The 14982-nt window shown below is 46.8% G+C and overlaps 1 protein-coding gene across 1 annotated transcript in view; it reads left to right on the plus strand.

Moving 5' to 3' along the window:
• The window catches only part of LOC139276919 (copine-9-like), a 615931-nt gene that overhangs the window by 78260 nt on the left and 522689 nt on the right, over nt 1-14982 (plus strand). Inside the window, exon 2 of the mRNA XM_070894913.1 lies at nt 4776-4816. Within this exon, the coding sequence (XP_070751014.1) occupies nt 4776-4816 (41 nt within the window). The remainder of the gene's footprint in view (nt 1-4775; nt 4817-14982) is intronic.

Raw genomic sequence — 14982 nt, forward strand, 5'->3', positions numbered from 1 at the left:
TTTTTGTGGTCAAGTCCTCGGAGTGGGTGTGTTCGAGAGGGTAACAGTGAATGGTATGTGAGAGTAAGTAAGGGTGCAGAACGGTGGTAATAGAAAAGAGTTACAGGCAAGGTTCACTATAAAATAAGTCCGAACACATTTTTCTCTCAGATTTTTTTCTCAGAGATATTGGGGCCAATTTTAACTCGGGGCGCATTCGGGGCAGGTGGGGTGCAGGGTGGGAGGGAACTCTTCTGCGGGAGAGTCAGCATGAGGCCTGGGACATTTTAACTCCCGAGCCTCATTTAAATAGTCTTTCACTGTCATCTGTCCAAAAATTGAGTCGTGAGCCCAAGGACGACAGGGACTGAAGGGAACTGTCCCTGGTTTGGTTAGTACTGAGGAGTTGGTTTGGGTGAAGATCCTGGTGCAGAGGCGGTGGGGTGGGGGGGGGGGCGGGGGGATGGGGGAGGAGAGGCAAGACCAGGGCTGGTAAAGCAGAACTCCTGCTCCTCCTGGCTGATAAAGAGCCCGCATAAAAGTAAAAGTTTTTAACTCACCTTGGCTTCTTCTGTCCAGACCATGGACTCCTGCCGTAACAGTGCATGTTGGGGTGGGCCCCACATTGTGCTCCAGAATCCATGAGTAAAATATGGTGGAGTGGTGCTGATGAAATCATCGGCTTTTCCATGTAAAGTAGGCCCCTCGCGTGCCTGTTCAGAGGGAAGTTAAAATGGCGGTGGGGTTGGGATGGTGGGTGTAATGTATTTGTCTCATGGATTCTTTGCTTAAGAATTCAAAGCAACACATTGCTATTAAGAATGAGTTGGTTTATTAATAAAGGTTTAACAATCACACTACACATTACCAGTTCATCCACTAGGCCCACAACTGCATGCCTCATCGCGGATGACCGACACCCAACTGACTGGGGTTTTATTGAGTCTTGTGAATGTCACGCGATTGGCTAAGCCACTCACAATGCAACAGCTCTACAAACCTGTGAGCATATTCTCAGGTGCATACATTACAATGGGAACACGGAGTGATACTCCACCGACATCTTAAGCCCTCCACCCCTGCCTGTACCATTTCCAGCAGAGTTAACATTGTCTGCAACAGGTTGTGTCCAGATTAGGAAAAGGGGAGGTGCAACGAGACCTGGGTGTCATGGTACATCAGTCATTGAAAGTTGGCATGCAGGTACAGCAGGCGGTGAAGAAGGCAAATGGCATGTTGGCCTTCATAGCGAGAGGATTAGAGTATAGGAGCAGGGAGGTTTTGCTGCAGTTGTACAGGACCTTGGTGAGACCACACCTTAAGTATTGTGTGCAGTTTTGGTCTCCTAATCTGAGGAAGGACACTCTTGTTATTGAGGGAGCGCAGCGAAGGTTTACCAGACTGATTCCGAGATGGCAGGACTGATATACGAAGAAAGACTGGATCGACTAGGCTTATATTCGCTGGAATTTAGAAGAATGAGAGGGGCTCTCATAGAAACATACAAAATTCTGACGGGAGTGGACAGGTTAGATGCAGGAAGAATGTTCCTGATGTTGGGGAAGTCCAGAACCACAGGGGTCACAGTCTAAGGATAAGGGGTAAACCATTTAGCATCGAGATGAGGAGAAACTTCTTCACTCAGAGAATTGTGAACCTGTGGAATTCTCTACCACAGAAAGTTGTTGAGGCCAGTTTGTTAGATATATTCAAAAGGAAGTTAGATGTGGCCCTTACGACTAAAGGGATCAAGGGGTATAGAGAGAAAGCAGGAATGGGTTACTGAAGTTGCATGATCAGCCATGATCATATTGAATGGTGCTGCAGGCTTGAAGGGCCGAATGGCCTATTCCTGCACCTATTTTCTATGTTTCTATGTTTCTATGCGGGAATAGCTGTAAATACAGCATCAGCTTATCTGGGCTTGCTCACTGGTACATTGCACTGAACTGGGATTTCCAGTTCCTTATTGCTCCTGGGCTGGGATTTCATGAGCTGTAAAAATGTAACATATTACATTGATTCATTATGAGAAATTTAACATTCCCAGAGGCCTGGCTGTAGATAGAAGCCTTTAAAATGCCATTCTGCATCGTAAAATCATTTCCATTGAATTATGTCAATGCTACAACACGGAAACCGGCAGTTTGGCCCAACCACCACATTTTGTTGTTTATCCTCCACACAAGCAGTAGTCTCAATTCCATGTGTCCTCTTGTTTCCCATATCCCTTCATCACCCTTTCCTTCAAACATCTATCTAACCATCTATCATAAATTTTGACATGGTGTCTACTTCAATCACTAACTCCAATAATGCATGCTGTATAAAAATATCTAAAGCTCTAACATTTAATCTCATGTCTCCGTCCCCATATTTTAGATTCCCCAATCACTGGAAACAATCTGTTTCTATCTACCTTGTCCCAGCATTTCATAATTTTAACCACCTCTCTCAGATCACCCTGTATCTCTTTTACAATGAAAACAGCACCAGTTTTTCACATATTTGTATTTCTCATACCAGGAAGTGTCCCAGTGAATCTGTGCTAAACCATCTATATGGCCTCAATGTCCTTCCTATGGTGCGGAGCCCAAAACTGAACACAGCACTCGAAATGTGGTTTTACTCAGATTTTATATAGATTCCACCGTTGCCTCTTGACTTTTATATTCTACTTCTCTTTCCATAAACCCCAGTATCCCATTAGTTTTATTTAAACATGAAGTGCTGATTCTAATGTCTTGTGAACCTGAACAAGTTTACCTCCCAGACCTTAGCCTACTCTACTCTCTAACTGCTTCTCAGTGGCACCTCACGATTTTCCATCCTCTCTCTCTTTGGTATCTACCTGTCATCTTCCTATTTTCACTTGAGACCAAGGGCTCATCGCATTCGGAATACTGCCTCCTTACATTCTGTGGCATTATTGATTGAAATGCCAGAGTACTGTGTCACCAGCCTGCCTTTATAATTGGCGGATGTCGGAGGAAAGTCAATGCAGATCAGCAATGCCAAATGCGCACATTGTTGATCTGAATTGTTGGGCTGAAAGACCAGGCCGGCTCCAGCCAGATACAATCTACATGCAGCAGCAGCTTTAGGCCGGAGGTACCAGTCCCTCCGACGGTGACTCTTGATATCACCCGCAGCACTTTACAGAGTTGCTGCGAGTGGTGCTTTTGCCATTGGAGGCAGTGGAGGATTAGAGGGAGATGAGGAAACATTTCTTCACCCAGAGGGTGGTGGGGTCCTGGAACTCACCGCCTGAAAGGGTGGTAGAGGCAGAAACCCTCATCACATTTAAAAAGTACTTGGATGTGCACTTAAAGAGTCGTAATCTACCGGGCTACGACCTAGTGCTTGAAAGTGGGATTAGGCTGGGTAACTCTTTTTTGACCGGCATGGACACAATGAGCCAAATGGCATCCTTCTGTGTTGTAAATTTTCGATGCTTCTGTGAACTCTGTGAAGTAAGTGGGGTGGCAGATGTTTGAGTGAGTATGTTTTTGGGGGTTCACAATGGGAGAAGGCTTAAAAATCCATATAAAAAACCAATGGATTGTTTGAGGTCTGCCTGCTCCTTTCTGTAGTCCTCGCTCTCCAGCATTAGAGGAATGAGGCTGGGGTGCCTACCAATGCTCCCCCTAAGGTGGGGGGGGGGGGGGCGGGGCGGGGTGGCTGCGCTCCAATCGGGAGGTCGCTCACCAGCTGCTGTCGCCGGAACAGATACCTCGCACCAAAGGGACCGCGCACACACAAAAATTAGAGGCAACATTTGTGCCTTGATCATGACTGGAGCAACACTAACAACAATTTGTATTTATATAGCGCCTTTAACGAAGTGAAACGTCCCAAGGCGCTTCACAGGAGTGTTATGAGATCAAAAATTTGATACCGAGCTGCATAAGTAGAAATTAGTGCAAGTGACCAAAAGCTCAGTCAAAGAGATATGTTTTAAGAAGCGTCTTGAAGGAGGAAAAAGAGATGGCGAGATGGAGAAGTTTACGCGGGGAGTTCCAGAGCTTGCAACAGAAGGCACAGCCACCAATTAGGGATGCTCAAGAGGGCAGAATTAGAGGAGTGCAGACATCTTGAGGGGTTGTGGGGCTGGAAAAAATTACAGATAGGGAGGGGCAAGGCCATGGAGGAATTTGAAAATAAGGATGATAATTTTGAAATCAAGGTGTTGCTTAACCGGAAGCCAATGTAGGTCAGCGGGCACAGGTGAGAGGGATTTGGTGCGAATTAGGATACAAGCATCCGAGTTATGGATCGCCTCTAGTTTACGTAGGGGAAAATGTGGGAGGCCAGCCAAGAGTGCGTTGGAATAGTCAAATCTAGAGGTAACATGGATGAAGGCTTCAGCAGCAAATGAGCTGAGGCAGCGGCGATGACAGGCGATGTTACGGAGGTGGAAATAGGCAGTCTTAAATATGCTGCGGATATGTGGTCGAAAGCTCATTTCAGGGTCAAATCAGAGCTGCTGCTGATTAAGGTGGATCTCCATAACCAGGAACACAAGTGGAGATTGGAGAATGGTGAATTTTCAGGAATTTTGTGTGATAATGTTTTGTGGACCAGGGAGTATTTGGGAGCTTAAATGGATGTGGTAGAATCTCCAGTCGAACAGTCTGTTCTACAAATGAAATATCCTATCCTTATTCCCTGCTTTCTCATGCGACTTCTTGCACTGTTGCAGTAATTCAAAAATATTTTTTGGGATGGCCTTCACTTAGAATACAGCGGAACTGATAATATATTGGTTTATTAATTATTCCTTTCTCTTCTCATAGGAATCTTCTGGATGTGGATACCTTCTCGAAGTCAGATCCTGGTAAGTGCAACTGTTTATGTCGTTGTACTGAGTTCAAAGGTTATGTGCAGCAGCTTCCCAGACATTGCGGGTAATTTTAACCCCCTCCATGTGTCCACTGTTAACTACTGCCAACCGGGTTTCCTTGGTCTTGAGAAAACTAGCAGGTCACAGGAGGCGATAAGGGCTGGATCCATTAGTTCAGTACCTTTACAGCAAGTTTGTGGGCCAGGAGGAGCAGCAGTGTTTCCTCCAGGCCCAACAAGCTAACCGGTAAAATCCCCCACATCCACGATCTTAAACCCCTCAACTTCCCCGGCACCCCTACCCACCCCGCAATCACCGGCGCCCCCATGGCTTTCGGGCAGGAAACCTGGAAAAAATTTGAAACACGGCCTGCAATTAAAGCTTTAGAGTCATCGGGGAAATCTGTTCTTTTGCGGTTCCTGTCCATAACACCGCCCCCACTCCCCCACCCCCCCGCCCCCGCCGGCACCCATTTCCGATTACACGCCTCTGTAAATATCAGGAACCTTATTTGAGAAACACCAACTGCAAATGACTCGGATCAAATTTTCAGCTGTTCTGCATTGATGCTGGTACATTTGCTTGTGGTGGTGGTGGTGGAGGGTTTGGTTGGACATCAGTTGAGATGACATAGAAACCAGCACATAACTAGGAATCTACCACAAACGTTGTAACACTCAAGGACTGATGGTACGTCTGTAAGAGCAAAGTTTGTGAATCTTAATGCTTGAGTGCGCCACAGCCTTGAATACAATCCCTCGGGTCCTGCTGAATTTAACGGCGGGACCTGATTAACATTTCTTGTCTCTGTCTCCGGGCTGCGGCCAGCTAGATTGAGAGCGTGTTTGGTGGGTAGACCTTCGGCACCTGGCCGCAGCTGGGGGAGGTGGGTGATCAGAATGGTCGAGTGGAGATTGAAAGGACCGGTGTAGGGGAGATCGGAGGCCTCAGGGAGCAGCAGATCGGAAGAGTTGGCGGGGCAGATCGGAAGAGTTGGGGGGGGGGAAGATCGGGAGGGTCGGGATATCCGGTCGGGGGTTAAGCAAATCAACTGGATCCAGCAGGTAATTGGAAAGGCACTTACCTCCTAGATCTAGCAGTCCTCATCTCCCTTTAGCTGCTGGGTTTTCCAAGGCTTGGAAAACCTGGCTAGCCAGGGTTAAATTAAAATGCTAGCTATTTAAATTTAAAATAATGGTTAATTCTGAGGCACTCATAAGACTTGAAGGACCAACCGCCTCCTAACCCCTATCCCTCCTCCATTAAAATCGGAAATGGGCCAGTTGGAAGTGTTGGGTTTCAGGTATTTTACATTTTCACATACTACCCGACCCAAACCCATATATTTTTGTGAGGTTAAAATCCCCCCCAGGGGCATCTGGGACCTTAGCCAACTGTCTATCTCCTTAACCAATCAGATTGAATGATTGTTAAATAAACAGCGCAAGGACTGACAAGGAAGTGTAAATTAGAGTGGATGAATTCAATGTCAAGTCAGGTACAGAAAGAGAAATAAAGAGAGGGAAATAAAGATTGGATTAAGAGAGAACAAAGAAACAGAAAGGAAGAGTAAAAAAAAGTTTAAACTTGACATTTTTAAAATCTGAAACAATGAAGTCCTGAAAGAATAAGACTCCACATTTGTCATAATTAATTTTCAGTACCAGAGAGGTTGACCAGCAGTAATTAATAATTATCATGTCATTAAAAGTGTACTTAGACTTGAAATGATTTGACTTAACTTTCTGTGGTGAGTTTAATTTTTATCTACCATTCAAATGCAGCAACTTCACACCATTGAATGCATTTCAATAGTGAGGCAGACAGTGAGATGCTGTTTTTGCAAAGCTAATGGTGTTGTGGCACAACTTGGACAGCAATGTTTGGATATTGCTATTTAACCGCGCATCTGCCCTCATCTGAAGTCGCTGTACCATTTGCCTTAAATAACGGCGAGCGCCATTAGCCTCACTGTTATTTTGACAGCAAAATCTGGTCCCATTAACTCAGTTTTCACTCATAGAAAGTCCAGTCAAGAGTGCACATGGGCAATTAGATAACTGACGGAAGAGGCTTCATGAACATCCCCATCCTTAACTGTAGCGGAGTCCAGTATGTGAGTCAAAAATACCAATCCTACATGGTGTCCTCCTGAGGTCATCCAGCACTGCCGCAGTGTGTCTGCAGTGTGCATTGTCGACAGGATGCCCTGCAGCAGCTCACTAAGTTTGCTTTGACAGCACCTCTCGACCTCGTGATCGCTACCACCTAGAAGGACAAGGACAGCAATGCCATGGGAACACCATCACCTGCAGGTTCCCTTCCAAGTCACATATTGTCCTGTCTTGGATATACATTAGCATTGTTGTTGGATACAAGTCCTGCTATTCTTTACTGTGGAAGCACCATCACAAAGACTGCAGTGGTTTAAGGTGAAAGCCTCTCACCATTTTAGGGCAAAGAGGGATGGGCAGTAAACACAGCCTTGCCAGCGTCACCCACCTCCTGTGAACACATTTTTAAAATACTGGATAAAATTTCCAGTCTTTTGATTATCACAACGCTATCCAAACACACTTTCATTACAAAATGCGGCACTTTGAAGGGATGAACCTCCCATAGTGCTAATGAGAGGAATACTTGCCCCTGTGCAGAATACGGAATTGGAGCATGGCGATGCTTCTATTAATTGAAGAGCTTGTTTGTGTTGAAGGAGACGGAAAATTTATAGAAACCAGGATTTAACATCTCATTAGAAGAAGAACTGAGTGCAGAGATTTGAAAAACCTGTCTACCAACACTTATAAAACTGGGAGTTGATGCTTAAAGTGAATCCTCAAGCTATGTGATCGGCAGCGAGCATTTCCAATTCAAGCATTAACTAATAGTGCTTTGGTTGTAGGTTCCAGTCTCACTCCAAGAACTTGAGCACATAAATCCATGCTGACACTCCAGTGCTGTGCTGAAGGAGTGCTGCACTGTTGGAGATGCTATCTTTCGGATGAGACGTTAAACTGCTGGCTCAATTGGATGTAAAAGATCCCATGGCACTTTTTCAAAGAAGAGCAGGGGAGTTATCCCCGGTGTCCTGGGGCCAATATTTATCCCTCAATCAACATAACAAAAACAGTTTATCTGGTCATTATCACAATGCTGTTTGTGAGAGCTTGCTGTGCGCAAATTGGCTGCCGCGTTTCCTACATTACACCAGTGACTACACTCCAAAAAGCACTTCATTGGCTGTAAAATGCTTTGAGATGTCCGATGGTTGTGAAAGATGCTATATAAATACACATCTTTCTTTCTTTGCCTGAGAATCTAAAGGTCAAAAACTTCCAATTGTGAATCTTTAACAAATATTTTTCTTTATTCAGATTTGGTTTACTTCCCCAACTCTTGATATTTTGATGAATATTGCACAGATGTCATAACTTGGTGTCAATTCATATAATTGATGTTTAAGAGGAGTACATTAGATAAAGGTGTAATAATATAATTGAAAGCAACAATTTATTTCCAATGTTTTCCCTCCTACCCTGGTTACTGCTCCATGGGCGGGGCGGGGGGTGGGGAGGGGGTTGGTACCTTACCTAAATGGGTACTAGCTTTAATTGGGTGCCTGATAGTTGAAAGTTGAAAGAATTATTTCCTTCTAGAACTCCCACACACTTTGCACAATGTTGATGTTTCCAGGGAGCAAGGGCAGTGAGTGACAGCCTAAATCATGAATATATACATGTGGAACAGGAACAGTACTGCACACCATTTTCTGATATTTAAAAAGAAAGAAAGACTTACATTTATATAGCGCCTTTTATGACCACCAGGCATCTCAAAGCGCTTTACAGCCAATGAAGTACTTTTGGAGTGCAATGTGGGAAAAGCGGCAGCCATATAGTGCACAGCAAGCTCTCACAACCAGTAATGTGATAATGACCAGGTAAAGTGTTTTTGTTATGTTGATCGAGGGACACCGGCGATAACTCCCTTGCTCTTCTTTGAAATAGTGGGATCTTTTATGTCCACCTGAGAGCAGACGAGACCTCAGTTTAACGTCTGATCTGAAAGACGGCACCTCCGACAGTGCAGCACTCCCTCAGCACTGCACTGGAGTGTCAACCTAGATTTACGTGCTCAAGTCTCTGGAGTGGGACTTGAATCCACAACCTTCGTAACTCAGAGGCGAGTGTACTGCCCACTCAGCCACGGCTGACAATCGCGCATGGGACATGAAGTCTGAAGGATGTCCATTTCAAATGGATGTGGCAGTGACTGATTAGAAATACCAAATTATGTAACTTCAAAAAATATTTCAGTCATATTATAACTGTTTTTATTCATTTATTTCTGCTCCCATTTTGTTTAGCCTTGGTCTCCATTGTTCCTTCCCCTCCCCACCACCATGACTTGCACCAGTGAGTTTCCTGATAGGAATCCCCCTAGCTGAAGAAGAGGGCCTATGGAGTGATGCCAGGTGGGTCGCTGTGTCCATAAGATGCTCAGTGCCCATCGACCGAGACCCTCCCAACTGGCGGCTAGACGTTACTTTGGCAGAAAGCTAGTGCTGACAGGGGCTTCTCTTCCGAAGGGAAGCTGAGACGGCAGACCAAATGACATCTCTAAAATATGCAACTGCCTAACTGCAATGTTCGATGGTTCCTTGGAAGTGTCCCAACCACAATATGACATGCTTTCGGTGGCACTGCATGAAAAGAGTAGTGCTGGGGCGAGCAAGAGCCAACCAAGTCTGATTCGCCGCACCTGTCAAGGTACCAGCAGTCACACCTGCAAGCCTTGGCACATCTATGTAGCAGTGACAATGGAGATCCATCAATACGAGGTCTGGATAAGCAGAGAGCTCAGTGTAGAATTTGTGGCATTTTCTGCAAGGTTACCTGTGGCTATCATGGGGCATAGCGCAGGCACATGCAGCGGCAGTAACAGTCAGTTGTGCTCTGAAACCTGGCATGCTTTAGTGCTTTCAGATCTTTCCCAGGAATAGAATTTAAGGGCTCAATTTTCCCCAGTTATCTGCGCCGCTTTTTGGCGCGTGACACTTTTATTGGCCGAAACTAAAATATCCAAGTTTCCCCAAAGTTTGTGCACCAGCGTAATTCAGTTACGATTTTTTTTTAGGTTAGCTTTTTTTTGCGTCATAGGGGGCTTAACCTGATATCTGAGCCAGTTTTTCACATTTAAGCAAGTTTGGCCAATTTATATTTCTCCAAGGATGGCGTATGTGACCACTCCCAAAAAACCTACCGGGCACTTAAGAAAAATCAGCGTAGAAAGACGCTATTGTTTTTATGCGAAGTTTTGGAGGGAGTCAAGAACACATTAAATACGCATCATGAAGCTTAATTTTTTCAAACTTAAAATGTAGAAGATGGAAGTCTAATGCAATTCTTTAATCTTGGCTTTTTTACAAAGTACCACGCCACCACTGAACATCTCCTCACCAGACTTGACGGTCGGAGCATTGGCCGGCAGAATCACTCCCTCGCCCGGATACAGAGGCTCGGGGCTAGACTGGGGAGGTGGGGGGAAGCTGAACTGAAGGCACGAGAAGCCTTACACTATGCAGCAGCATCAAAAGAAACCCGGGGGTGGGGAAGGGGTGGGTGTTTGCCGAGCCCCTGTGTCCGGGCAAGGGAGCGATTCTGTCGGCCGACCCTCGAGCCCGGTGAGGAGACGTTCAGTCAGTGGTGGGATGGTACTTTGAAAAAAATCTAAAATTAAGGAATTGCATTAGACTTCGTTGCCCCAAACGTCTTCATTGAATGCCTTGCTTCCGTTCTAAACAAGCCTATTGCTCATGTGCAGACCTGGGTGTGGTCCAAGCTCAGGCATCGACCTTGGGGAGAGAGAGAACAAAAAAGCTTTAACTCCTTGTCCTGCTGTTTTGAGCTTCTTGCAAAGGTACAATTTAAATATGGGGGCAATATTGACAAAGCCATACCTCGTGCAAGCCTTCTACATGATGGTGCTGCAGAGGAGATGATTGATTAGACATCATCCCATGAGGAACCTCAGAGCATGTAGGATGATGGGCAGGAGGCCTTACCCATGTCAGGTATATCAAGATAGGCATTCATACTGGCACCTGAGTGATGCAGACAGTGTCAGAAGGCTCGTTTCTGCAGAAAAGTTGTAACCGAGATCTGTGAGTTAGTAAAAGCAGATCTGCAACCTAGAAGCATCAGGAGGACTGCTTTGTCAGTTGAAGTGAAGGTTATGTAAAGTCCTATCCCCTCAGTACAGATTCACACGAGGCATGAAGTGAAGTCAAGGTCACTCTGGACCTGCACCTTTATTTCACAGCTCTGGAATGCTGCACTTGCCTGAGACCTGTCCTTATATATCTGTCTCTTGCAAGTGCACCCCTGGTGGTAAGGTATGCTGGTGGTTACAAGTCATATCTTATTACAGTCATATATAGCATGTTAGGATACAGTTATATATAATAATGTAAGAAACATTACATCACCCTCCCCCAAGGTCTTATTGTCCTTATAGGTTAAGTCTCTCAGGTGGTCTACGCTCTCGCGTGGAGCGTCTGAGTTGTGGTTCAGTTGTTTGCCTTGGTGTCTGTTTATCTTTGGGTGTGGTTGCTGGTATCTCACCTGGGCTGTCTGTTTCAATTGGTGTGATTGTTGTTGACTCGCCTGGGCTGTCTGTTGGGATTGACCTTTCCTCAGGTTGTTCCCTCTGTCTGTCCACCAGGTGTGGTGCAAGTTCCACATTGTAGTCTGCCTCTGGTTCCGCAGTGTTGTTGGTAAATCTGCTTTTGACTTGGTCTACATGCCTCCGGCAGGTTTTGCCATTGTCCATTTGTACTACCAGTAGCCTGTTTCCTTCCTTGCCCGTTACTGTCCCTGCAAGCCATTTGGGACCCCTGCCATAGTTTAGTACAAACACTTTGTCCCCTATCTCATTCCATCTCCCCCTCGAATTTCTGTCATGGTACTAAGTCAGCTGATGGTGCTTTGCCTCAACAATTTTGTGCATGTCTGGGAGGATTAATGAGAGCCTTGTTTTTAAAGTCCTTTTCATCAACAGTTGCGCGGGGGGGATCACAGTCTGTTAGTGCGGATGAAATCTGTATGCCAGCAGCAGTCACGACAGGCGACACTGCAGCGTGGGACCTTGGATTTTAAGCATGCCTTGTTTAAAGATTTGCACTGCTTTCTCTGCCTGGCCATTGGAGGCCGGCTTGAACGGTGCCGTCTTGACGTGATTTATGCCGTGGTCAATTATAAAGTCTTGGAATTCTGCGCTGGTGAAGCACGGACCATTGTCACTGACCAATATGTCAGGGATTCCATGCGTTGCAAACATGGTTGCGAGGCTCTCCACAGTGGTGGAGGTTGTGCTCGAGTTTAAAATGGTGCATTCGATCCACTTTGAAAATGCATCTACAACTACGAGGAACATTTTGCCCATGAATGGGCCAGCATAGTCTATGTGCACCCGCGACCACGGTTTGGTAGGCCAGGGCCAGGGGCTCAGTGGAGCCTCCCTGGGGGCATTGCTGAGTTGGGCACAAATGGTGCACCTTCGGACGCAGAGCTCCAAGTCCGCGTCAATACCAGGCCACCAGACATGGGATCTGGCTATGGCCTTCATGGGAACGATCCCCGGGTGCTCGCGGTGGAGCTCCCAGACAAATGCCTCTCTGCCTCGCAGAGGCATGACTACTCGGCTGCCCCATATCAGGCAGTCTGCTTGTAGTGATAGCTCATGCATGCGCCTGTGAAAGGGTTTTAATTCCTCGGGGCAGGCATCGCGAGCCTCTGCCCAGTCACCGGTTAGGACACATCTTTTTACTAAGGATAACGTGGGGTCACTGGGCGTCCAGGCTCTGATTTGGCGAGCCGTCATGGGCAAACCTGTGGACTCGAAGGCATTGATTGCCATGACTATCTCATAATCCTGTTCGTCAGACCCTTCCGTGGTCGCCAAGGGTAGCCTGCTGAGCGCGTCAGCACAGTTGTCTGTGCCTGGTCTGTGCCTTATGGTGTAGTCGTAGGACGCCAGCATGAGTACCCACCGTTGAATTCGCGCTGAGGCGTTGGCATTTATTGCCTTGTTCTCGGATAGGAGGGACGTGAGGGGCTTGTAGTCAGTTTCTAACGCGAACTTGGCCCCGAAAAGGTATTGGTGCATCTTTTTGACACCGTACACGCACGCGAGCGCCTCCTTCTCTACCATTCCGTACCCGCGCTCCGCCCGCGAAAGTGACCTGGAGGCATAAGCTATGGGTTGTAATTTGCCCGCAGTATTGACATGTTGCAAAACGCACCCGACACCATACGCTGACGCATCGCATGTGAGAACTAGCTTTTTACCTGGGTCAAAGAAAGTCAAAACACTGTTGGAACACAGAAGGTTGCGTGCCTTATTGAAGGCACGTTCCTGGGCATCCCCCCAAAACCAATCGCACCCCTTTCTGAGTAGCACATGGAGAGGCTCCAGCAGCGTGCTTAAGTTCTGCATAAAGTTCCCAAAGTAATTGAGTTGCCCGAGAAAGGCGTGCAGTTCTAAGACATTCCGGGGCTTGGGTGCCAGGCGAATTGCTTCTGTTTTGGACTCTGTTGGGCGGATTCCATCAGCGGCAATCCTTCTGCCCAAAAATTCAACCTCGGGTGCGAGAAACAGGCACTTGGATTTCTTGACTCGTAGGCCTACCCGATCCAACCGCTTTAGTACTTCCTCCAAATTACGGAGATGGGAGTCGGTGTCCCTGCCCGTGATAAGTATGTCATCTTGAAATACAACCGTCCCCGGGATGGACTTGAGCAGACTCTCCATGTTGCGCTGGAATATGGCAGCTGCCGACCTGATGCCGAATGGGCATCGATTGTACATGAAAAGGCCTCGATGTGTGTTGATGGTGGTGAGTAGCTTGGATTCCTCGGTCAATTCTTGCGTTATATACGCAGATGTGAGGTCTAATTTTGAGAAAAGTTTACCACCAGCCAATGTGGCAAATAAGTCCTCCGCTCTGGGCAGTGGGTACTGGTCCTGTAGGGAGACTCTGTTTATGGTAGATTTGTAGTCCCCAAGATTCGGACGGATCCATCAGGCTTCATGACTGGGACGATGGGATTTGCCCAGTCGCTAAATTCCACAGGTGATATAATGCCTTCCTGCAGAAGCCTGTTTAGTTCGTGTTCAATCTTTTCCCTCATTACATAGGGTACAGCTCTGGCCTTGTGATGGACCAGTGTAGCATTGTGTGTGATGTAGATTTTGACTTTGGCCCTTTTGTAAGTGCCCACACCTGGCTGAAAGAGAGGTTCAAATCGCATTATAACTGTTGAGCAGGAGGTCCGTTCCTCTCCTGACGGACCGCGTTGCAGAATTGGAGCTGAGGGTGGATTCACTCTGGAGCATCCACAATGCTGAGAATGACGTGAGTAGCTCGTGTAGCGAGTTGGTCTTACCGCAGGTGAAGGGTCCACAGCCAGCTAGGGAATGGAAGACCAGCAGGAAGAGCAGTGCAAGGAAGGTAGTGCAGGGGTCCCCTGCGGTCATCCCCCTGCAAAACAGATACACCGCTTTGGGTACTGTTGAGGAGGATGACTCATCAGGGGAGGGCAGCAGCAGCCAAGTTCATGGCACCATGCTGCACAGAAGGGTGGGAAAAAGAGTGGGAGAGCTATAGTGATAGGGGACTCTATTGTAAGGGGAATAGATAGTAGTTTCTGCGGCCGCAACCCAGATTCCAGGATGGTATGTTGCCTCCCTGGTGCAAGGGTCAGGGATGCCTCAGAGTGGCTGCAGAGCATTCTGGAGAGGGAGGGTGAACAGCCAGTTGTCGTGGTGCACGTTGGTACCAACGATATAGGTAAGAAGCGGGAAGAGGTCCTACAAGCTGAATTTAGGGAGCTAGGAGTTAAATTATAAAGTAGGACCTCAAAGGTAGTAATCTCTGGATTGCTACCAGTGCCACATGCTAATCAGAGTAGAGGAAGCAGGATAGTTAGAATAAATACGTGGCTTGAGCAGTGGTGCAAGACGGAGGGATTCAAATTCCTGGGACATTGGAACCAGTTCTGGGGGAAGTAGGACCTGTACAAAAGGGACGGTCTGCACTTGGGTAGGACTGGAACTGCTGTCCTTGGGGTAACATTTGTTAATGCAGTTCTGGAGTGTTT

This window comes from Pristiophorus japonicus, chromosome 12 (assembly GCF_044704955.1).
Source record: "Pristiophorus japonicus isolate sPriJap1 chromosome 12, sPriJap1.hap1, whole genome shotgun sequence".
Taxonomy (NCBI): Eukaryota; Metazoa; Chordata; class Chondrichthyes; family Pristiophoridae; genus Pristiophorus; species Pristiophorus japonicus.